Genomic DNA, 25,000 nt, shown 5'->3' with positions numbered 1-25,000 from the left:
CACTGCCTTCAGCTCCTGTAACAAACACACACACACACACACACACACACACACACACACACACACACACACACACACACAACACACACACACACACACACACACACACACACACACAACCACACACACGGACAGTTCCATTTCATATTTAGGCCGATGATCCTTCTACAGCACCAAATGATTTTTATATATATTCAAAAAGTCAAACACATCCTTGTCTACGGTGGCAAAGGTGCAGAAAGATCAAAAACAGAACTTACGTGTGAGTTCTATTCTTGCTTATTTCTAACTATCACAAAACATAATGCTGCCAATGACAAACTTCATCCATTGTCAGGGTACCCACGCTTTCTCATACATTTATATTCAAAGACTTTTCAAGGACTCTCCAGGAACGATTCCCTGAATTTCTAGGAACTAACACAAAAGAGACAAAAGCTAGGTGGCTTTTCAGAAACTCAGAAACAAAAATGAAAAGGAGGATTTCTCAGTTATGGTGTTACAGTGATGGCACGCTATGTGGTTTCTTGCCCTTTCTAACACAAAATAAGTGAATTCAAGCACCTTCAATAACCCATCTACGTCTCTCTTCAAAAACTTTCAAGCCCTTGATGTGTTTTTATTTTTTTCAATTCACAAGCTCTCAAGGTTTTCAAATGCCACCTGTAGGAACTCTGCTTGATACAAAGAAGTGCTACATCCATCATGTAAGGGATAACGGCCGCCGAGGTGTCCTGTTATACAGGATTAATGGACAAGGACAAGAGGCTAAGAACGAGTTGCCTCCGCCCAAGACAAGTCGCTTATCACCCGATTGCCACTATAGGCTATAGTCATGCTTTTAGACCACGCAAAGGAAACAAGTGGACTGTTTAAAAAGAAGCCGACTTGTTCAGTTTGTTGCACAACTTTCTTTGGTCCTATAATAGTGATAGCGTGGAACTTGGAACTTGGAACTTGGAACTTGTTTGCAGTTGATTCCATTGTTGCAAAGCCTGCTTCCAGGCTCAACCGTCATCCTACTATGGTTGTTATAATTACCATTCATAAGCATTGATATGGAATGGTGATGGTAACTTTTTAAAAAAGATCTACTTCAATCTACTTCAAAAAAGTATGTCTTCGCTCTGGGTGATAACTATCTATAAAGCAAAAAGTATTTGTCTTGTCTGTGTGTCTGCGCGTGTGTGTCCGGAAAGTTTTCAGACCATTTCATGTTTGCCACATTTTGTTTTAGACTCATCTTTGGGATGTATTCAATTATTTTTTTTTTCTCGTCAATATAGACACAATACTGCAAAAAAGCAGGTGTTTGGAGTGTTTTGTAAATGTACAAAATATAAAAGACTGAAATAATCCATTTACATAAGTATCCAGGTCCTATGTTATTTCGATCAATGCCTCTTGAGATGCTTCTAGAACTTGATTGGAATCCATCTGTGCGTAAATGAATTGATCGGACATTAATAGGAGAGCCACACATTTGTCTATACAAGGTCTCACAGTTGATGGTGCATGTCAGAGTGAAAACCAGATGAGATCCAGAGTTCCTATGTGAAGATGAGAGAGGCTCAGTATTGAAGAATTGTGTGTAGATTGGAGTATTGGATTGTATTGTGTGTACAGTAGATTGATGAGAAAAAAAAATCCATTTTAAGATGAGTCTGAAACATATCAAAATGTGGAAAACTAGAAAGGGTCTGAGAACTTTCCGGGCGCACTGTACAGTATGTTGAATCATCCAACCGTTGTCACGCTTGCTGAGTGTGCTTCTGCAGACCTAAGTGATGAGTGCAGTGGTTAGTGTGAAGTTGTTCTGATGTGAAAAACATATGGACCCTTTCAAGAGAGTTCCATTATCAGCATCATAGTTGGCCCCACAAGACTTCCTTTTTAACATTCCATATGTTATCTTAATGCAGAGGAAGTAGATTGGGGCCCAAATAGAACGTTCAAGCATTGTTTTTGTTTACCTTGTTGAAAGGGTCCATAGATATGGGCTGTCTCAAATCGCATCCTTCCGTCAGTATACTGCTAGTGTAGCACTGAGCGCTTACTTGCATTGTGCCCACTTTTCAATGGTTAGTATTGTCCCAATATCTGAACTATATACTTTAACTAAGTATTTGAAGTGTGCAAGTAGGGGGTTTGAGACACAGCCATAATTAAATACAACATTCCAGTGGGTCCAATTTAGAAGTGGCCACTTCATTCATGCTTTTCGTGATTCATGCAGCTGCGTGAAATGTACCCCAGCCAGTTGTGCCACAGCTGGGGCCTGCATTAGTGCTTTTAAAGAGAGTCCAGCGCTGGTCACTGGCACTGCTTTGTGTTAGCCCTCACCTCTGAGTCGTCTTCAGTCTGGTCCACTGTTCGGTTGTGTGGCAAGAAGACTGGAGGAGAGGAGACAAGGGTGTGAAAACACTTAACACACACTGTATTCCCTTAGCACACACACACACACACACACACACACACACGCACGCACACACACGCACGCACGTCAAATCTGTTGTGTTTTCAATGTTATGGTGTTTATTTACATTGATGAATATAGGCCTATTTGAAGTTGCAAATCAGTGAGATCCTGTATGTGTTCACAGTCTTCCCGTATGCAAATACAAGACAGCCGTGAAGAGTGAGAATTAGACTGGTGACCAAAGGACCGGTTTCGGACCGGTAGAACAATTGTGGACTGGGGAGTGATTGAACAGCACTCTCTCCTTTCCACCATGGCTGAGGTGCCCTTGAGTGAGGCATCTAACCCCCAACTGCTCCCCAGGTACAGTACCAATGGCTGCCCACTGCTCCCCAGGCACAGTACCAATGGATGCCCACTGCTCCCCAGGCACAGTACCAATGGATGCCCACTAGGCACAGTACCAATGGCTGCCCACTGCTTCGGGCGTTTGTGTGGGCTCTATACCAGAGACTTTCTAATGAGGAGACACAGCACTCAAAAAATCCTCCATAGAAATGCATTGAGTTAGTTGTAATGCCAATATGGCCGTTGCCTACACATATCCCACCCCTTCCTCTGCAAAACGTTGACATGTGAATACATTGAGCCAATCATGTGGTGTGATGTGAATACATTGAGCCAATCAAATGGTGTGTTGTGAAGACATTGTGTCAATCATGTGTTGTGTACTCGCCGCTGGAACAAGGTTGGTGTCGTGAAGCCTTGCGCAAGCGCATTTCTGCAGAATAGGATGCCCGATGAGTGCCCAAAAAGCATTGCAATATGGCCGCTGAGTGGAGGGACTTCTGACACAATTTCCCTCGGGATGAATAACAGTATCTATCTATCTATCTAGCTATCTATCTATCAGCAGTTTTCCCCAACTAGCAATTAGATTATGTACAAATGTCTGCTTTTTTCACTTATTTTCGATGGCTAATGTCATGTTGGTCAAAATTGGCCTTATTTCATTGTTCGTGTCATTACATGCAAATGTGTTGAAATAGTTGTCATAACTAGTTGTCATAGTCTGTCTAACATATATAAATATATGTGACCTGACCACAGGAACATCAGGGTGTATAGAGAGATGTACAGTGGTGCACAGCTCTGACCAAGGGATGTTTTACTTGGTCATTTTTCATTTGTACAATGCTATAAAAGCCTTTTATTTATTTATACTATCAAAAGAAAAACACTTTGAAACATATCCACTCTCTTGCAATAAATCCCCTTCACACACAATAATGTGTAACTTTACAAGACAAAACAGTTTGACTATCTTAACATAAACAAAGGACTTGTCATTTTGATTGCACTGACAGTTTCATTGGTATACATATTTGCTTTTGAGGCATAAATAAAGCATTTTGAGCAAGATACACACTTTTGCAGGTAAAGCACTATGCAGTGCAGTTTACTCTAATTGTTTTGAGAACTGCACTAACTGTTGTGCAAATGTAAATGTTAAAGGTGCCATGTGTAATATCTGCCAAAAAATCAATTCATACTCCACATTCCATAAAAGATGGGGGCAGTATACCTCCAGAACGTGAGTTGGTCTACCCTAGAATAACAACCGAGAAACGTGTATTGCAGTTTGGCTGGCGGTTATGTTGCCCGCATACCGCCTCCCATGGCCGAAACTGGTATTATGACACCTGTCGGGCTGTGGCTAGTAATTTAGCATGCTAATTCTGGTTGATATCTCTGCAGCACTATACCTTGGCATTTTTTTAATGACATCATCGCCCTTATTTCTTCTCATTCGTTTGATGCGTGTAGCTCATTTTTTGGATATTTTTACCTCAATTCTTACACATGGCACCTTTAAGCGACTGAGAAAAACTGCAATAAAGAACATAATAATTTATAGAAGAAATTAAACATGCCCCATTAGATGAAACTAGCTAACTAACATCTTATATAAAGGGGAGCAGTCTGAAACAGTCTGAAAGCAGTCTGAAAAGCAGTCTTGGGACATAACATGAAGTTCATAATTTGTCCACTAGGTGGCATCACAATCTATCATTTCATTAGTAAGCAACAATCTAGCCATCCCTCAACTGGGTCAGCAGCTAAATCTGACTATCACAAGTGTTCTCCCCGTCTCTCACACACACTCTAAATCACACACACACACACACACACATACATTCACACCCATAAACACGTCTTTTCTCCCATTCATGAAAACAAAAAAGTCTCACACATCCTTACATTTAAAACTATGCACAAACACACAGACACAGAGACAGACACAAATAGCCTCTGGCTGAGGGCAAACTCTTCTGTGGCAGAGAGAGAGGGAACAAACGAGTGAATGAAGGAGTGAACGACCTTGAGGGAGGGAGGGAGACCTACTTCCGTCTGTGTCCTGTGAGTCCTCTGGGGGGCGCCCTATTTCCTCACTCCGCTCGTCAGCCACGGGTTCCTGGGAGGGCATGACTGGATCCTGACAAACACACACACACACACAGGTACGTGGTACGTCACTGTCAGTGATCACACACACACACACACACACACACACACACACACACACACACACACACACACACACACACACACATGTATGTGACTGTCAGTACTTTCTGACCATATCACTGTTATGCTAATGCCTGCATACAGACAAAGAGTGAAAGCAAACAAACCGGTTTGCAAGCAGGTAAAAGTGTGGCCTGGAGCCTCTGATGCTCTTCAAGACTGCTTTGACACAACAGACTGGGAAATGTTTAAGCAGGCAGCCACTTACAACAACCAGACAGACATAGAGGAGTATACAGACACTGTAACCTCTTACATCACCAAGTGCATTGATGATGTGACCCACACAAAAGACATCATCACTCGGGCTAACTGGAAGCCATGGCTGACAGGGGATGTCCTCAGGCTGCTGAGGGCCAGAGACAAAGCCTACAGAGCTGGGGATGAAGCTGGCATGAGAACAGCGAGAGCCAACCTGTCCCGTGGCATCAAGGAAGCAAAAAGGAATACACTCACAAGATAACCACCCACTTCAAAGACAGCAGGAACGCACACAAAGCCTATGGCAGGGCATTCAGGCCATCACGGACTACAAGCCCGTGCCACAGAGCTGTGAGAGCAACATCCCTCTGCTCAACAACCTGAACGGCTTCTTTTGCGGCTTTGAAGCACAAAACAGCACTTGGCCACAGAAGACCCCTCCCTCCCCACACGAGCAGCCCCTGTGCCTCTCTGCCGACAAGCGTGAAGAGGACACTTGCTGCTATCAACACCCGAAAGGCAGCAGGCCCAGACAACATCCCAGGTCGATGCGCTGAAGGACTGCGCTGAGGAGCTTAAGGATGTCTTCACAGACATCTTTAACACTTCCCTGAAGCAAGCCATCGTCCCATCATGTTTCAAAGCTGCCACCATCATACCTGTGCGAAGAAAACTGCTCCATCCTGCTTCAATGATTACGCCCCTTGGCACTGACACCCATCATCATGAAGTGCTTTGAGCAGCTTGTCATGTCACACATCAAATCCATTCTCCCACCCACCCTGGACCCCTTCCAGTTTGCATACCGAGCCAAACGGTCCACAGAGGATGCAATCTGCTTTGCCCTCCACCCAGCCCTCACCCACCTGGAAAAAGAGACTCATATGTGAGATTGCTGTTTATAGACTTCAGTTCTGCATTCAACACCATAATACCACAACAACTCATCTGCAAACTTGACAAACTGGGACTCAGTACCTACCTCTGCAACTGGCTACTGGACTTCCTCTGTCAGAGGCCTCAAGTAGTGCGTGTTGGCAATAATATCTCAAGCAGCATCACACTGAGCGCGGGGGCCCCCAAGGCTGTGTGCTCAGTCGGGCTGCTCTTCACCCTGCTGACGATGACTGCACTGCAACCTACAGCAACAACCACATAGTGAAATTTGCTGACGACACAACTCTGGTGGGTCTCATCACCAAGGGCGACGAGACTCAATACAGGTTGGAGGTCGACCTTCTGACCACGTGGTGCAGGGACAACAACCTCCTGCTGAAGCGTCAGCAAGACCAAGGAGATTGTTGTTGACTTCCGGAGAGGTCACACCCAACACCTGCCACTGACCATCGACGGTGCTGTGGTGGGAGAGTGAGCAGCACCAAATTCCTGGGGTGCACATCAGTGAAGACCTCTCCTGGACCACCAACACTGCATCACTGGCTAAGAAAGCTCAGCCACCTGTACTTCCCAAGCGGAAACTCAGGCGAGCAAGTGCTCCACCAGCCATCATGACCACATTCTACCGAGGCACCATTGAGAGCATCCTCTCCAGCTGTATCGCTGTGTGGGGTGGAAGCTGCACTGAATACAACAGGAAAGCCCTGCAGCGCATAGTGAACACAGCTGAAAGGATTATTGGTGCTTCACTCCCCTCCCTGAAGGACATTTACACCTCCGACCTCACCCGCAAGGCGACCACAATTGTGAGTGATGCAAGTCACCCCGCTCACAATTTGTTTGATCTACTGCCCTCTGGGAAGAGGTACAGAAGCCTGCGCTCCCACAGCACCAGACTCACCAACAGCTTCATACACCAGGCTGTTAGGATGCTGAACTCTCTCCCCCCTCGACCCTTAGCTACATAACATCCTGGACTTTGTACCCACAATGGCTGCCTTGCACTACTCCACTTGCACTACTCCACTTGTACACTTGCACACTTTGCAACTTGTTGTTGTCCTGAAAACACTTCTGAACACACTTCTGCTGCTCTTACATAACTTGCACCACTATGCCACTTGCATACTTAGGTCAAACAGAACTACCTCAGCCATTTATTGGCCTGACTTTTCACTATTATATTGACTGTCTACTGTATGCACAATTGCACAATTTCAACCCAAATTTTGCTGCTCTTATTTCTTCATTGTATGTGCCTTCTTATTTTTACTTTTTATATTGTTTACTTGAATGTTATGTTTGTCTATGGACCTAATTGGTAAAATATGTCTTGTCTCCACCGTGGGATAGTGGGAAACGTAATTTCGATCTCTTTGTATGCCTTGACATGTGAAGAAATTGACAATAAAGCACTTTGACTTTGACAGTAATCTGGCACACACATACACACACACAAACACACACAGGGGATATGTCACTGCACTGTCAGTAATATACATAAATGTACTGTATGTCACTATCAAAAAACAGACAGTGTGTGTGTGCGTCCATTTGTACAGTGCCTGCAGTACTCACCATATGCCTTTGACAGGTCAGAGGGACGAGTTTGTGACAGCGCTTATGAACCAGTAGTTTGCAGTTGATACACTTGTAGCCCTGCCTCCCCAGGCCCCATATCCTTTCACTGCAGTGGCCACAGTACGCTTTCTGAGAGAGGCAGGGAGAGATGGACAGATAGAGAGATGAATAGTTAGATGGATGGAAAGGTTGTGAAAGAGATGGAGTGAGAGGAGGGAAAAAAGAGGAACAGAGAGTCAGGACCGTAATTTCCCAACTATTAACTATAATATGTTATTAATATGGTTTTGTTTTTTTTAACTTGCATAAAACACTGTCCTGCGGCTTATAAATACACAATGTGGCTAATACACAGGAAATTACTGTAGTAGATCATTGCAGGCAAATGACATAACATAACATGATATCAACCATCATACAGTTAGAGTATGTAGACATGAGGCTCTCTGTTCCAACAATGTGTCAAGAGAGAAGAATGTACAGCAATGTAGAGCAATGGAGAGAGAGAGAGAGAGAGAGAATCATTACAGGCTAATAACATTATATCAGTTAGTTATCACACTGTTTGAGTTCTATTCATGATCCTCTCTTCCATTCACATTACTACCAATTTGTCAATTCCAAGCAAAGCCAATCATAACACTCATAACATGTCTGCAGTTCACTTCTCTGAAGAGCATGTAGTAAAATGTCACAGTGCTATAATGCTAAAATATCAGCACTCATGGAATACACCTCGTCCATTCGAATAACTGGGCCATAACTAACAGCTTTATCATGCTTAGAATACCATTAGCCATTAGGGTCAGGCAGTCTTGACCGTGACTAACCGTGCGAGCAGCAGGCTAATGAACAGGTCTGGCGTGGGTGCCTCTAGAGCAGTGGGTAATACTATCAACCTCATCTCGTCTAGATGGGTGTGGCGTGGTGTGGTGTGGGCCATGATAACATGGACAGAGCTCTTCAGTCTCTGTGGTCTGCTTGTGTCCACCCCAAGCCCTTAGACTGCCACTGTCCTTCGTCAACCCCAAGCCCTTAGACTGCCACTGTCCTTCGTCCACCCCAAGCCCTTAGACTGCCACTGTCCTTCGTCAAGAGCCACTACCTGAAAGACGAGCAGGCTGTTCTGCATCATGACGGTGTTCTGCACGTGAAGAATGCATTAAAATACAGGTTTCTATTTGTATCTCTTTGTTACGAATCATTTCTCTCTGAGACATGAGACAGCTGCTACTACAGCAGGGGAAAAAACAGCTCAACCTATACACCTGCACATGCACACACACACACACATAGAAACAATCTAGACACATGGATAAGTTCCTTCCTCATCTGTCTGTCTGTGAGTTTAGTTTAGTTCCTGCACTGTCACATGTCACACAGGGAGAAATCTAAGCCTCAGAGGATAACTAATCACTTTCAGGCACAGATGAACAGAGAAGAGCGAGGGAGAGAGAGTATAAGTATAAGTATATATACTTTTTTGATCCTGTGAGGGAAATTTAGTCTCTGCATTTAACCCAATCCGTGAATTAGTGAAACACAAACAGCACACAGCATACACCGTCTGGGAGTCTGTAGTGGGTCAGTCTGAGCACACACTAATCCTGGCAATGAGGGGTTTGGTGCGGGGAGCAGGAGGGGTTGCTCCTTGCTCAAGGGCACTTCAGCCGCGGCCCACTGGTCGGGGCTCGAACCGGCAACCCTCCGGTTACAAGTCCAGAGTGCTAACCAGTGGGCCACGGCTGCCCCAGAGAGAGAGAGAGAGAAAGAAAAAGAGAAAGAAGGAAAAAGAGAGAAGGGAAAGATAAAAAGGCTCCTGCATATGGATGTAGGAGAATTGCTCATAAACACAACCCACACACAGACACAGACAGACAGACAGACAGCTCAGGGCTCTTTGTTTCTATGACTCAGAGCTGAGCGTTAGCTTGTGATAAAGTCAATAAGGAGAGAGCAGACACTGTATATTACATGTGATCTGCTCCCGGATCCCAGCCGAAGCAGGGCCACATCAGAGCCAGATGTGCTCTGCTGTGTGCTGCTCTGAGTTAATTGGAATCAGACTGACCCACTACAGACTCCCAGACGGTCTGCATCTCTCTATTGTCCTTCGCTCTCTCTTTCTCTTTTCTCTCTCTCTCTCACTCTCTCTTTCCATCTATCTCTCATCCATTGTCTCTCTCGTCTATTCTCTCGCTCCGCTCCCTCCACCCACCCATCTCTCTCCATCACTCTCTCCCTCCCCATCAGATAGCTTCTCTCTCTCTGCCAGTGGGTCAGACCTGCAGAGTGATGGATGTCAGCTCTCATTACCATGGTCATTAGTGACAATTAGCTCATCCACATCTCTCTCTCTCTCACACTCACACACACACACACACACACACACACACACACACACACACACACACACACACACACACACACTCCACTGTGTCCATCTCAACCCACTATCTCCCCTTCCCTCTGTATATCTCTCTGTATGTGTGCGCACACAATTCGGGGCTAGCCTACTTCACGAATCTCCATGGAGTGCAGCTGTTCACTAGGTGTTTGACTAGGATCACTATCACTAAGTTGATTAAGTACTCACTACTCACTAAGTATTGACTATTGTCCTTCCATGCTTTCATTTTCTATTACTGTTTGCTTTTGTTTATAAAGCACATTGAATGACCTTTGTGTATGATATGCGCTATATAAATCAACTTGACTGATATGCGCTAAATCAACTTGTCTCTCTCTCCATCTCACCTACAGTACTGCATGGGTCTGCTTGCTCCCTCACTCTCTCCCTCCCTTTCTCTCTCTCTCTTTCCTCTCTGTTTTCCCCAATCTCTGCCCCCCATCATCTGTTTGTTCTCCACTCATCACTCACTTCTTGTCTCCATCTGCCACCTCTCTGCTTTCCATCTCCCATTCCTCCTTTTAACTCTTGTTATATTACTTAATTATATACTTATATATACTATATACTTATATACTTATATACTTAGTTATATTACATTTAAATCTTGTTATATTACTCTCCTGCCTATCCTTCTCTTCCTCCTTTTCACACAGTAGGCTATGCCTTTCTTTCTCTGTATCCCCTCTGTGAGTCTCATTATCTCCATTCTCTCTCTCTCTCCCTCTCTCTCTCTCACACACACACACCTCCTCTTCTTGATGTATGGAGGGTGCTGCTAGGCTAGTGTAGCAGCTCTGCAACCATGCAGCCCGGTGCCCATTTAAAGTGTATTAAGCATCCCTGCACGGTCAGCCATCAGGCTAACAGCTAATTAAAGGGCTTTGTCTCCGCACCGCTCCACTGGGGTGAGTTGTGTAACCACAATCACCTTCCTCTGTTCAAACACCAGCACAGAGACCAGACCTAAAGGCTAATCCAGCTATAAAGAACAACATTATTAGCTAGCAAGCGACCTTGATGAACAGCACTGTTAGCTAGCAGCTGACGCTGACGAACAGCACTGTTAGCTAGCTAGCAGCAGTAGCAGTTAGCATGTGAACAAGAACAGCAGTACCAATAAACAGAACAGCAGTCCCAGATGGCCCTGAGGAAAAGCAGCATTAGTTAGCAGTTAGCACTACAGTGTTAGCTAGAAGGTGACTCAGTAAAAGAGCAGTATTAGGCTAGCAAGTAGCACCGGCCTGGATCTGAATGATCCAGGTCCAGAGATAAAACAAAAATCTGTTTCATTGTTTGACTCCACCCAGGAACGTACTCTGCTGTCCAGCTGGATGGACTAAACCTCTGCAGAGGGAGTGCGATCTCTGGGTCCAGATTACACCACTCTATAACAGCAGCCTACTGCCAGGAAGCACTAAGATACATACTGTACACTCTGTAGGGCCATCAAACCAGACATCTCTGGGAAACAGCTAATAGAGTAAACGCATCAGGAACCAGATACCACACACACACACACACACACACACACACACACACACACACACACCGTCTTGGAGGGATGGCTAGAGTGTAGATCTGGCTCTGCTCTGACTAAAACAGTCTGGACCATTAGAAATGTAACATATAATGCAATGAGGGTGTGCTGTGTGTCTGTGTGTGTGTGTGTGTGTGTGTGTATGTTTAACAGAAACTTGACTCTAAAGGTCACCTTGGGTATAAATTTGTTTTAAGACCTGTCCAACCACAAGATTTCGTTACAGAGGAGGAGCTCTGGATTATCAGATTACGGTAAAACACTGAGTTATCCGGCCAAATTTCCTAAATCTTCCAGTTTTCAGTGATGTAATCAAAATGACTCTAAGCGTGTGTGTGTGTGTGTGTGTGTGTGTGTGTGTGTGTGTGTGTGTGTGTGTGTGTGTGTATGTGTGTGTGTGTGTGTGTGTATGTATGTTTGTGTGTGTGTGTGTGTGTGTGTGTGTGTGTGCGTGTAAGAGTGAAATCATTGAGACCTTGAGGAGTTATAATTAGAAAGAAGGCACATTTCTGAACTATCAGCGCTTCTGAAAGTGCAGCTCTCCAAACAGGCTTTTAACAGATGCCGCAGCCACTTCTGGTGTGTGTGTGTGTGTGTGTGTGTGTGTGTGTAGGTGTGTGCATGTGTGTATGTGTGCTTACGTGCTAGGTGTGTGTGTGTGTGTGTGTGTGTGTGTGTGTGTGTGTGTGTGTGTGTGTGTTCTGGCCTTAAATAGGGAAAAAGAGCAGTGTGTTCAAAGAGCCATGTCAGTTGTAACCTCAGTGACTGCTGCAGAGATGAGAAGATGAGAAGGCTTGATATTAGCCTTCCCTCTCCCTTTCTCTCTCGCTTCATTCCCTCTCATCCTCCCCTCTCTCCCTCCATCTCTTCCTTCCCTCTCATCCTTCCCTCTCTCCCTCCCTTTCTCTTCCTCTCTCTCCATCCCCTCTCCTCCTTCCCTCCCTCCCTCTCATCAGTGACTCATCTTTAAAGGTCTGCCGCTTAGCAAAGCTAGAGATAGTCAAGGCTGAAGACTCACTTTCTGCACACACACAAACACATACAAACACACACACACACACGCTCAGGAGCACACGCACGCACACACACACACACAAAAACAAGCTGAGCAGCTGAAGTGCTTTCTGTGTATGTTTAAAGCTCACAAACACACACACACACACACACACACACAGACACACACACACACACACACAAATGCACACACACACATACACACACACACAGTGTGCAATTGGGACAGGACAGCGCTAGAGGAGTGATGTATGTCAGCACTCATTACTCATTATGGTCATTAGTGGACACACTATTTCTCTCCTGTCTCTCTCTCTCTCTCTCTCTCTCTCTCTCTCTCTCAAATTCAAATTCAAATTCAAATGGTGCTTTATTGGCATGACAAATATGACACTTGTATTGCCAAAGCAATTGTTACATAAAAGTACAGTATCAGGATCTAAGCAATTATACAGGTACAAAGGGATAGGGGTACATGGACAAAGTGTAAAGAACATATATATATTTTTTTTTTTTGTCTGTGTCTGAGTACAACATATTGAGTTCAAGTTCTGAGTGACTCAACATAGGCAACAAACTTACAGACATACAATACATCAGGGCACAAATCTAAAGTGGACTGAGTAGAAACTTCAAGTATGGTACAGTATATATACAACATGGGGGACTGTGTTGAGTTAGTGTATGTGGCTGTGGCTGTGAGGAGAGGTGTATGTGGCTGTGGCTGTGAGAGAGGGTGCGTGTGTGTGTGTGTGTGTGTGTGTGTCTGTGTGTGTCACATGTACATGCATACAAAAAATCACTCAGTGTCTCTCAGCTGGTGAAAGGCAAGGACATATTGGGCAGCAGTAATACAGCTGTCTGTGTCTTCTCCCAATAGGTATAGTATTTTATTAGGGTTTGGTAGGTCATAGAAATTAGGGATTTTTTCTTTCATTTTTTGGGAAGTATTTATTCTTGAATTGATTCAAATTTTGGGCATTCAGTTAAAAGTGTAATTCAGTTTCAACAACATCATCTCTGCACTGCTAGCATAGGCATTTCGTCTTTTGGAAGCCATGTCTTTTGTGTCTTCCCTGTTTCTATGGCTAAACGGTGTTCAATGAGTCTGTATTTCGTTAGTGTGCATCTCAAATTTGTCTCTTTTATTTTTGTTAGGTAATGTGCAAGTGTATATTTCCTGTTTAGGGTCAGATAGCATTGCATTTTGCTTTGGGATTGTGTTTTAGATTGCCAATATTCGTCATAAATATATTTTTAGGTTTTGGGGGTTTTGGTTAATCCAAACATTTTGTGTGGATGTGGCCTGGTATTTGGCCTTTAAAGTGTTGGATGTCTCTGGAGGAGGGTGACTGAAGACCAGGTTGGTAGGGGGGAGTTATCTTTGCTCAACTCTTGGTGTTTCAGGGCTTTATAGTGGAATGAGTTTGGGTCACTCAGACTTACATGTTTTATGAACTTGTTTGCCCTTTTCTGAATTTTTTATCAGCAGAGGGTATTGGCCCTGGTTCTGCCCTACATCGTTATTAGTTGTGTGCGGTGGATTTTTAGAATGGCTTTACAAAATTCAGTATGCAGGATCTCAACTGGGTGTTTTTCCCATTTATCTAGGTCCTGATGATTTCCAAGTGGGCCCCACACTTCACTGCCATAAGGGCAATTGGTTCTATTACTGATGAGAACAGTTTTAGCCAGATTTGGATTTGAAGGGAATTTGTCTTCTTATGGCATGAAGAGCCCTGCGTGCCTTGTCTCTTAATTCATTCACTGCCATGTTGAATGATCCTTTGTATTTATTCTAAGGCCTAGGTAGGTGTAATCTGGTGCATGTTAGACTTCATTAGGTCCTAATCTAAATATGGGTTGACTTCCCGTTATCGGATCTTTTTTTTGGAAGATTAATATTTTTGTTTATTTGTGTTAACAGCCAGGGCCCAGGTCTGGCAGAACTTTGAAGATGGTCTAGTTGAGGTCTCTCTCTCTCTCCTCTCTCTCTCCCTCTCTCTCTCTCTCTCTCTCTCTCCCCTCCCTCTCTCTCTCCTCTCTCTCTCTCTCTCTCTCTCTCTCTCTCTCCTCTGCATCTCTCTTCCCCATTTCTCTCCTGTCTCTCTCTCTCTCTCCCTCTCTCTCTCTCTCTCCCTCTCTCACTCTACATCTCTCTTCCTGTGAGATTGAGGCTTGCCCACCCCTCTCTCATATCAGGATGACCGCAAGAGAAAACGACTAGGCAACTCAAGACTAAAGTGAAATGGTCGCGAGTTTTATTTACAGTGCAGTAGCAGTGATTAACAAAAGAAAACAAAACTGAGAATAAGCGGAAAACAAAACCGGCCTCAATCAGGCAACACAAATATAATTACAACAAAAGACTGTTTAGAGAACGATCACACTTTTTCTTGCACTTACTTTACTTCACTTCCTTCACTGCACAGCTTCACAGCAAGCGTGCTTTCCCCTACTCTCTCCCCAAATGAAAACCCTGCCCTTTTGAAGGGCTCACAATCTACCGAGGCAGCGATTGGACCAGACAATAAACCAATCCGAAAATGGCATTACCAAAACCTTTAAAAACACACACTTGGAAGTACATACAAATATATCTAGAAAAATAGCTTCTAAAAGTAGAAAACATACATCCCATATTTACTTATTTTAGTATACTGTATGCATGAAATAAAGCTACAAAACAATTACTTACATATCACCATCGCCACCATGACAACCAAAGTTTGCGCCACTGAACCGGACAGTGGTTAAGAACATTGGTTCCTTAAAGAACTCCGGTTTCCCCCCCGGACCATTCTGATGGAACACCCATTGGCAGCGGTGAGTGAGAAATGTTTGTTTGTAGTGCAGTGAACTATTATTGTTGCGAGTGGAATATGGGACGAGACAACTGGTACCTGCGTTGCTTTCATAGCGATGGTAAATACATGTTTTAACTGAGAAATGTGTGTGTGTGGCGTGTGCTGCTTTTAGCGATAGCCAGCTAAAAGGAAAAAGTTTGAATCTGATTGTGTGGAGGCGGCTAACAGGTGTCTGGGTCTATGTGTGTGTGCGGGGAGTGTGCTGGCGTGTCAATGGGAGTGTCTGTGCGTGTCGGGAGGTGTGTGTGAGTGTAGAAAGGATGTGTCGCTGGCGTTTTGGTGAAAAATGTCACTACCACACATTGTCATTTTTCACATTTCCTCCCCCTTCTGTTGGCTCGCCATGGTGGTGGCGAGACAGGAAGTCCGCAACAGGGTTCTGTGACCCCGCCCTGTACCTCACAGTAAACCTAAAAGGTTGCAACGACAAAAACCACCGAGTGATTCGAGCATTCGAGTCTTTCATTCGGCCCAGCCATTGTAGGGCCCTGTGATCAGTCTCCAAAAGAAAGTCTCTACCCAGCAGGTAGTATTTAAAGGTCTCTAGTGCCCACTTTACAGCCAGGCACTCAAGCTCCACCACAGAGTACCTGGTCTCGCGAGGGAAGAGCTTGCGGCTTATATAAGCCACCGGCTTCTGCTGCTCCGCCTCCCCCTGAAGAAGGACTGCCCCCAGCCCAACCCCAGAGGCATCAGTCTGAACTGTGAATGTCTGTTCAAAATCTGGGCTCTGTAGAACAGGCTCAGCAACCAGAGCCCCTTTCAGGTCCTGGAAAGCCCGCTCGTGCACCTCTCCCCACTCGACCTTGGCTGACCCGACTTGCGAGTCAGGTCTGTGAGGGGTGCAGCGAGGAAGCGAAGTTGGGTATGAATCTCCGGTACCAACCGGCGAGACCCAAGAAAGATCGGACGTCCTTCTTTGTCTTTGGCCGAGGACAGTCTCGGACCGCCCCAACTTTGTCTTTCTGGGGCCTAATGACCCCTTTGCGATGATGTGGCCCAGGTATCGCACCTCCTGCTGGGCCAGAGAGCACCGGCTGAATGGTCAGCCCAGCCTCGCTGATCCGGCCGGAACACCTTGCCCAGGTGTTCAAGGTGCTCACTCAGGTGGGCCCAGACCACCCCGTCATCCAGATAGGCGGCTGCGTGACCGCCCGTGCCTCTCCAGGACCGGGTCCATCAGCCTCTGGAAGGTTGCTGGCCCCTGCAAGCCAAAGGGCATGGTGGTGAACTGGGTACAGCCCCTGCGGAGTCTGAAGGCTGTGTACTGCTTTGCCTCCTCTGCCAGGGGGCACCTGCCAATACCCCCTGCAGAGGTCCAGCGTGGTGATGTAGGGGCCCTCCCAAGCCCCTCGATCAGGTCCTCCAGCCTGGGCATTGGGTGGCGTCAAAAGTGGACTGTGCGTTCAACTGCCTGAAGTCAATGCAGAAGCGTATGCTCCCCGTCCTTCTTAGGGACCAGCACAACTGGACTGCTCCAGCTGCTGCTGGACCTCTCGATCACGCCCAGCTGCTTCATCACCTCCAGCTCCTCCTGCAGAGTGGGAAGCAGCCGCTCTGGGATGCGGTACATGCGTTGCCGCACTGGCGTAGTGTCCTCCAGCAGCAGGTGGCGTGTTCCACCAGCTGCGTCCGTCCGGCTGCTCAGAAAACAGGCCAGGAGGAATGATGGCCTTCACTTCCCTGCGCCTGCTGAAGGCGTCAAGTGGGAAATCTCAGGGTCAGTTGGTGAAACTGCTGACGGGAAGAACTGCTCTGGTGGCTCTACATCACCCTGCACATCCTGCACCATCAGCTGCTGACTGGGCACTTCTTCCCGGTCCCGCCACTCCTTGAGCAGGTTTACGTGGAACGCCTGCTTGGTCTTTCGACGCCCCGGCATCTCCAGCTCATACGTCACAGGCCCCAGCTGACGTGTCACCCGGTACGGTCCTTGCCACCGGGCCAGCAGCTTATTCTCGGTGGTCGGCAGCAACAGCAGGACCTGCTGCCCAGGCGCGAAGCTCCTCTGCCTCGCCCTCTGGTCATACCACCGAGCCTGGGTCTGCTGGGCCTTTGTCATGTTGTCCTCCACGATGGTCGCCATCTCCTCCATCTTCTGTCGCATCTTCAAGACATACGAGAGCACACCGTCCTGCTCCTGGGGTTTCGGAGTCACCCAGGTGTCGTGCAGAAGATCCAGTGGGCCCCGGACCAAGCCCATACAGGAGCTTCGAGCGAGGGAGAAACCAGTGGATGCCTGTGGTACCTCCCTGTAGGCAAACAGGAGGTATGGCAACCACTGGTCCCAGTCTTTGCCATTGTCATACAAACTTCTTGAGCATGGCCTTCAGGGTCTGGTTATACCGCTCCACCAGCCCATCAGTCTGGGGATGGTAGGGAGTGGTCCTTATCCCCTTAATTCCCAGTAAACTATAAACTTGCCTCAATGTTTTTGACAGAAATGCGGTACCTTGGTCAGTGAGGATTTCGTGTGGTATGCCTACCCTAGAGATCAGTTGGAGAAGCGCACGTGCAACTGAACCTGCTGTGATTTTGCGTAGTGGGAATGCTTCGGGGTAGCGTGTTGCATAGTCACACATTACAAGGATAAATCTGTGACCTGAGCGTGTTCTCTCAAGGGGTCCCACTATATCCATCCCTAACCTCTGAAAGGGAACACCAATGATGGGTAGTGGATGCAAAGGGGAAGGTTTAGCTTTGTGTTTACTGGTCAGTTGACAGATGGAACATGAACGACAGTAACGTAGGACATCAGTGTACATGCCTGGCCAGTGAAAACGCTGCGCTATCCTCTCCAGTGTCTTAACAGTGCCCAGGTGTCCTGCCCATGGTATGTCATGCCCCAAACACAGCACCTTATCTCGGAGACATTTTGGGACAACAATCTGCTCAACAGCGGCATCTTTTGGTTGGTGGTACAGCAAGTCATCTTTGACAAAATAAAACTCCTCATTAAGATCAGCAGACTCTCCTGTCTTAACACCATCAATCTCAGTAACCTTAGAGAAAGCATTTTTCAACGACTCATCACTTTTCTGTAAGTCCCCTTAAATTACTTTCGGTGGCTTCCACACATCTTTCAAATCACCATCCGGCTTTGGTAGTTGGCTTACAGATTTCTCTGTTGTCCCCTGCATTTTAGCTAGCCTGCGCTGTCTGCGTGTCTTAGGCGTTTTATATACTGCAGGGAGGTCAATATCCAGGTCAATGTCAGTCTGACTGTATGGCAACATATCACAGACAGCCTTCGTTGCTTCATCATCTGCTGACTGCTTAGCCTGCGCTCTGGTCACCACCATGCTGACTGGCTGCACTGACTGCACAAGCTCAGGCAAAATCACAACATCCTGCCCCAACACTACAGGATAAGCGTAGCCCACTCACAATGCCTGCTCTCAACAAAAGCTTGCCCTGAACTTCCAGTCTAATGTCAGCAACTGGGTACACATGTTCATCTCCATTAACACAACACACTCTCAGCTGCCCTTTCCCCAAATCCTCTGATGTGTCTATGAGGTGTGGCTGGACTAGAGTGTGTGTGCTACCAGTGTCCAGGAGTGCATGTGTAGACATGTCATTCACAGTTACAGGGACTGTTTGTACTCTGGACAATGCATCGTCAGCTCCCTCTTCGGGTCTTAACACACTACAAAAGCCGGACCCATGGCCTTTCCTTACTGGGCAATCTCGGGCAATGTGACCGGGTTTACTGCAGTGGTGACATAACACATGTGGTCTTGGTGGTGTAGCTGTAGGGGCTGGGTGTCTAGGTGGCGGGGTGTAGGGACGTGTAGGTGGCCTTGGTGGTGTGGTGTAGGGTGAAGTGTAGGTGTGCTGTGGTGCTCTGACCTGTCCTAACCCCCTAGGACCAACTCCCCCACCAGGAACACCAGACTTACCGCCCGCGGCTGGCCGGTTGAAGTTCTGGTTGCGGAACGTCTTTGGTCCAGGTCGAGCTGCCAGGAACGCCTCCACCAGTTCTGCCGCCTTCTGGCCTGTGGCTGGGTTGTGCTCTTTGACCCAGACCCGGATGTCAGGGGCTAGGGTGCGCAGATACTGCTCCAGAATGAAGAGCTCTCCTATCTGCTCCACCGTCTTCTCTGCTGGTCTCACCCACTTCCTGTAGAGGTCCCTCAGGCGGTCATACAGCTCCCGTGGGGTCTCTCCTGCTCTCAGTCTGGATCCGGAACCTTTGTCGGTAAGTCTCTCCATTAATTTCATATTTAGCCAGGATAGCCCGTCTTCACTTGGTCATACTCCATGGCGTTTTGCATGTCCATTGCCCACATTATGCTGCTTTCGGGCTCTACCTGTAAGATCACGGCACCAGGTAAACGGCCCAATCAGCTCTTGGCCATCTGTAGGCGTGGCGAGTCTCTCAAATGTCATCAGGTATTGTTCGACGTCATCCCCTCGCCGAGCCGGCACTGTGGCCCTTGTCCAAGAAACTGGAGTCATCCGGCTGGGCCAGATGCGGGGGTGGCACTGCTTGCCGTGCTGGAGGCCATCTAGGAGCTGCCACAGGAGACACTGGGGCTGCTGGTGCTGGTACTGGCACTGGAACTGGCCCTTCTGGTGCTGGCGCTGGTTCTGCTGCTGCGGCTGCTGCTGCGGCTGCTTGGAAGCCTGGGGGTGGCACTACCAAGTTGCGCGATGGTCCATCCTGCAGTGGATCTCTGGCGCCGTCATCACCTGGTTGCCTTCGCCACTCTGCTGGACTGCGCCGTTCCCTCTCCAGCTCATCGTGGACATTGTTCAGCTGGATCTGCACACTGCGCCATCGCCTTTCTTGCTTGAGGGCCTCCTGCTGCTGGTCTTGAATGGACTGCTGAAGGAGATTGAAGAGCACACCCATGTCCAGCATCTGTGGAACTGCCGTTGCTCCACCCTTGGCACCTTCTGTCTGCTCACCAGCATCTGGATGCTCCTCTTCCTCCTCAGCTGTGTGTCCCTCCGTGGCATCTCGGGGTAGACGCCGATATGCCATGCTTGGCAGTCTGCCTGTCGTCTTCTTCAACGTCTTCTTTCGAGGCGCCACTGTCGCCACTTCTGACACCACCTGTGAGATTGAGGAGGCCCACCCCCTCTCTCATATCAGGATGACCGCCAAAGAAAAACGACTAGGGCAACTCAAGACTAAAGTGAAGCGGGTGCGAGTTTTATTTTACAGTGCAGTAGCAGTGATTAACCAAAAAGAAACAAAAACTGAGAATAAACGGAAAACAAAACCGGCCTCAATCAGGCAACACAAATATAATTACAACAAAAGACTGTTAGAAGAACGATCACTTTTTTTCTTGCTTTGCACTTCACTTCCCTTCACTGCACAGCTTCACAGCAACGTGCTTCCCCTTGCTCTCTCCCCCAATGAAAAACCCTGCCCTTTTGAAGGGCTCACAATCTACCCGAGCAGCGATTGGACAGACAATAAACCAACCGAAAATGGCATTACCAAAACCTTTAAAAACACACACTTGGAAGTACATACAAATATCCCCAGAAAATAGCTTTTAAAAAGTAGAAAATATACATCCCATATTTACTTATTTTAGTATACTGTATGCATGAAATAAAAGCTACAAAACAATTACTTACATATCACCATCGCCACCATGACAAACAAAGTTTGCGCCACTGAACCGGACAGTGGTTAAGAACGTGGTTCCGCAAAACTCCGGTTTCCCCACGGACCATTCTGATGGAACACCCATTGGCAGCGTGAGTGAGAAATGTTTGTTTGTAGTGCAGTGAACTATTGTTGTGGGCGAAAGTGGAATATGGGACGAGACAACTGGTACCTGGTTGTTGCCGCAACGATGGTAAGTACATGTTTTAACTGAGAAATGTGTGTGTTTGTGGACGTGTGCCTTTTCAGCGATAGCCGCGCTAAAAGGAAAAAAGTTTGAATACGGTGTGTGGAGACGCTAACAGGTGTCTGGGTCTATATTGTGTGTGTGCGGGAGTGTGCTGGCGTGTCAATGGGAGTGTCTGTGCGTGTCGGGAGGTGTGTGTGAGTGTAGAAAGGATGTGTCGCTGGCGTTTTGGTGAAAAAAAATGTCACTACCACACATTGTCATTTTCACACTTCCCATTTCTCTCCTCTCTCTCTCTCCTCTGCCTCTTCACTCTTCATCTCTCTCTTCCCATTTCTCTCTCCCTCTCTCTCTCTCTCTCTCCCGTTTCTCTCTCTCTCTCTCCTCTCTCTCTCTCTCCTCTCTCTCTCCTACATCTCTCTTTCCCATTTCTCTCTCTCTCCCTCTCTCTCTCCTCCTCTCCCTCTCTCTCTCTCTCTCTCTCTCTCTCTCTCTCTCTCTCACATCTCTCTCCCTCTATCCTCTCTCTCCACATCTCTCTCTCTCTATCCTCTCTCTCTCCTCTCTCTATCTCTCTCTCTCTCTCTCTCCTCTCTCCTCCCTCTCTCTCTCTCTCCACATCTCTCTCTCTCTCTCCACTCTCTCTCTGCCTCCCTCTCTCTCTCTATATCCTCTCTCTCTCTCTCTCTCTCTCTATAACTCTCCCTCCATCCTGCTCTTTGTCTATATCCTTCATCATGTATCCCTCCTCCCCTAACTGACAGTGTTTTAGTGCAGAGCTATTCTGTAGGGAAGAGCAGGAGCTCTACAATGACGTACAATGGGTGTGTCCTGCCTAATAGAGGATGCACACACACACACACACACACACACACACACACAGACACACACACACACACACACACACACACAGTCATTCACTCACTCACTCACTCATACACACACAGACACACTCAATGACAAGCTGAACATATACCTATAAACAGCACTATAAACACACAAGTCATGACAAGCTGGATACCCACACCTAAACCAATATTCTATCTTGAATAGATTTCATAACATATAGAACAGATTGAATTGAATTGAATTGAATTGAATTGAATCAGTTTCATACCATAACCACCCCATCATACTGTATTTCTGAGGCTAGACATCACACTTCCCTCTCATCCATTCCAGACACACACACACACATCTAATCGAGGAAGTGACAAATGACAAGGCTAATGACCCCAGAGAGATGAAATCATGGATGGCTGTGAAGTACAGTGTCTGTGTGTGAAATAGAGAGAGAGAGAGAGAGAGAGAGAGAGAGAGAGAACTGAGAGCTGCACACCATTTAGAGTCTTCCAGGATTCCGATACTTTGTGGATATGGAACATCCCATTCCACTGATCAATGCAGCGCAGCCAGAAGCAGAAGCCAATAACATCCCCTTAATGAGGCACCTGGCTACATCCCAGAGACAGGATGGTGTGTGTGTGTGTGTGTGTGTGTGTGTGTGTGTGTGTGTGTGTGTGTGTGTGTGTGTGCACACCTGTGTGTGTGTGTGTGTGTGTGTGTGTGCATGCGCGTATGTGTGTGTGTGTGTGTGTGTGTGTGTGTGTGTGTGTGTGTGTGTGTCTGTCTGTGCATGCGTGCGTGTGTGTATGTGTGCGCGCACGTGTGTGTATGTGTGTGTGTGTCTGCGTTGTGTGTGTGTGTGTCTGTGGTGTGTGTGTGTGTGTGTGTGTGTGTGTGTGTGTGTGTGTGTGTGTGTGTGGTGTGTGTGTGTGTGTATGTGTGTATGTGGTGTGTGTGTGTTTGTGTGTGTGTTTTGTGTGTGTGTGTGTGTGTGTGTGTGTGTGTGTGTGTGTGTGTGTGTGTGTGTGTGTTTTCTCCACTGCCTGTATTATTCTCCATGTACTGTAGCACGTTCTCTGGTGTAGGTTTTGGGTCTGTGTGATCTCGAACAGCCCTCGCACCTGTCTGTGTGTTCCCCTGGTTCTCTCTCCCTCTCCTGGTGTTCCCTCTCTGAGCTGTTCTGAGACCTGTCTGTGTGTTCCCCTGGTTCCCTCTCTCTCTCCAGGTGTTCCCTCTCTGGGCTGTTCTGAGACCTGTCTGTGTGTTCCCCTGGTTCCTCTCCCGGTGTTCCCTCCTCTGGCTGTTCTGAGACCTGTCTGTGTGTTCCTGGTTCCTCCTCGGTGTTCCCTCTCTGGGCTGTTCTGAGACCTGTCTGTGTGTTCCCTGGTTCTCTCCAGGTGTTCCCTCTCTGGGCTGTTCTGAGACCTGTCTGTGTGTCCCCTGGTTCTCTCCAGGTGTTCCCTCTCTGGGCTGTTCTGAGACCTGTCTGTGTGTTCCCCTGGTTCTCTCTCCAGGTGTTCCCCTCTGGGCTGTTCTGAGATGTTCCCCTCTCTGGGCTGTCTGAGACCTGTCTGTGTGTTCCCCTGGTTCTCTCTCCAGGTGTTCCCTCTCTGGGCTGTTCTGAGACCTGTCTGTGTGTTCCCCTGGTTCTCTCCAGGTGTTCCCTCTCTGGGCTGTTCTGAGACCTGTCTGTGTGTTCCCTGGTTCTCTCCCTCTTGTTGTTTCTCTGGGCTGTTCTGAGACCTGTCTGTGTATTTCCCTGGTTCTCTCTCCCTCACCTGGTGTTCCCTCTCTGGGCTGTTCTGTGGGGGGTTGGCCTTGAGAGCCTGGCTGTTTGACAGGTGCTACTGTGACTGTTAATGACCGGATGATGGAGTCTCTTTGAACTGGAGCCATGAATTCCTTCACAAAGATTTTCTCTCCTCTCTCTGATGTCTCTCAAATGTGTGTGTGTGTGTGTGTGTGTGTGTGTGTGTGTGTGTGTGTGTGTGTGTGTGTGTGTGTGTGTGTGTGTGTGTGTGTGTGTGTCTGTGTCTCTGTGTGTGTGTATTCTAAATACTTTCTAAATCACAGTACACACTGCAGCACTGGGGCTAGTAAAAAAACAGTATATGTGTGTGTGTGTGTGTGTTTTAAATCATTTGATTTAAAATGCATTATTTACCAGAAGATAAACTTCTGACAGTCCTCTCTGGAGAAGAGGCATTAAGCTCAACTGGAAGGGTTCCACTTAACACCCCATAACAAGAACAGCTTTTATTTCCCTTCCATAAACAAGAGCTGAGCCAGCGAGTGTTTCAGCAGCGGGGTGTCATTCTGCTGGGGGGAAATTGGGGAGGACATTGGCAGTCTATGGTTGTCTCTTCTCTCTTGAATGTTGAATGGGGCTAAAAAAAAAAAAACCCAGCAAACTGCAACCAAAGATCAGAGAGGGACAGAGATGGAGAGATGGAGAGAGACAGAGATGGAGAGATGGAGAGATAGAGATGGAGAGATGGAGAGAGAAGACAGAGGATGGAGAGAGAGAGACACAGAGAGATGGGGGAGATGGAGAGAGGATGGAGAGAGAGACAGAGAGATGGAGAGATAGAGACAGAGAGATGGAGAGAGAGAGACAGAGAGATGGAGAGAGAGACAGAGAGATGGAGAGAGAGAGACAGAGAGAGAGAGAGAGAGACAGAGAGATGGAGAGAGAGAGAGAGAGAGAGAGAGAGATGGAGGAAGCGGGAGAGAATGTGAGAGACATATCTGAAAGGAACATGACCTACTTTTTCTACTAAAAGTGACTTTTATAGCAATAAGCCAAAACTTCATAGCATC

At 47.0% G+C, this 25,000-nt stretch overlaps 1 protein-coding gene across 1 annotated transcript in view; it reads right to left on the bottom strand.

Annotated features, from left to right (window-relative positions):
• Positions 1 to 25,000, bottom strand: part of LOC125293329 (protein kinase C zeta type-like) — a 153,173-nt gene that overhangs the window by 48,494 nt on the left and 79,679 nt on the right. The window contains exons 6-9 of the mRNA XM_048241197.1: positions 7,685 to 7,816; positions 4,826 to 4,916; positions 2,344 to 2,393; positions 1 to 15 (exon numbers count right to left, since the gene is read on the bottom strand). The exon at positions 1 to 15 is cut by the window's left edge and continues 174 nt beyond it. Coding sequence (XP_048097154.1) covers positions 1 to 15; positions 2,344 to 2,393; positions 4,826 to 4,916; positions 7,685 to 7,816 — 288 coding nt within the window. The remainder of the gene's footprint in view (positions 16 to 2,343; positions 2,394 to 4,825; positions 4,917 to 7,684; positions 7,817 to 25,000) is intronic.

The sequence above is a fragment of the Alosa alosa genome, chromosome 4, assembly GCF_017589495.1.
Source record: "Alosa alosa isolate M-15738 ecotype Scorff River chromosome 4, AALO_Geno_1.1, whole genome shotgun sequence".
NCBI lineage: Eukaryota > Metazoa > Chordata > Actinopteri > Clupeiformes > Clupeidae > Alosa > Alosa alosa.
Note: the sequence above shows the minus strand (reverse complement) of the source record. Positions and strands in the feature narration are given on the sequence as shown.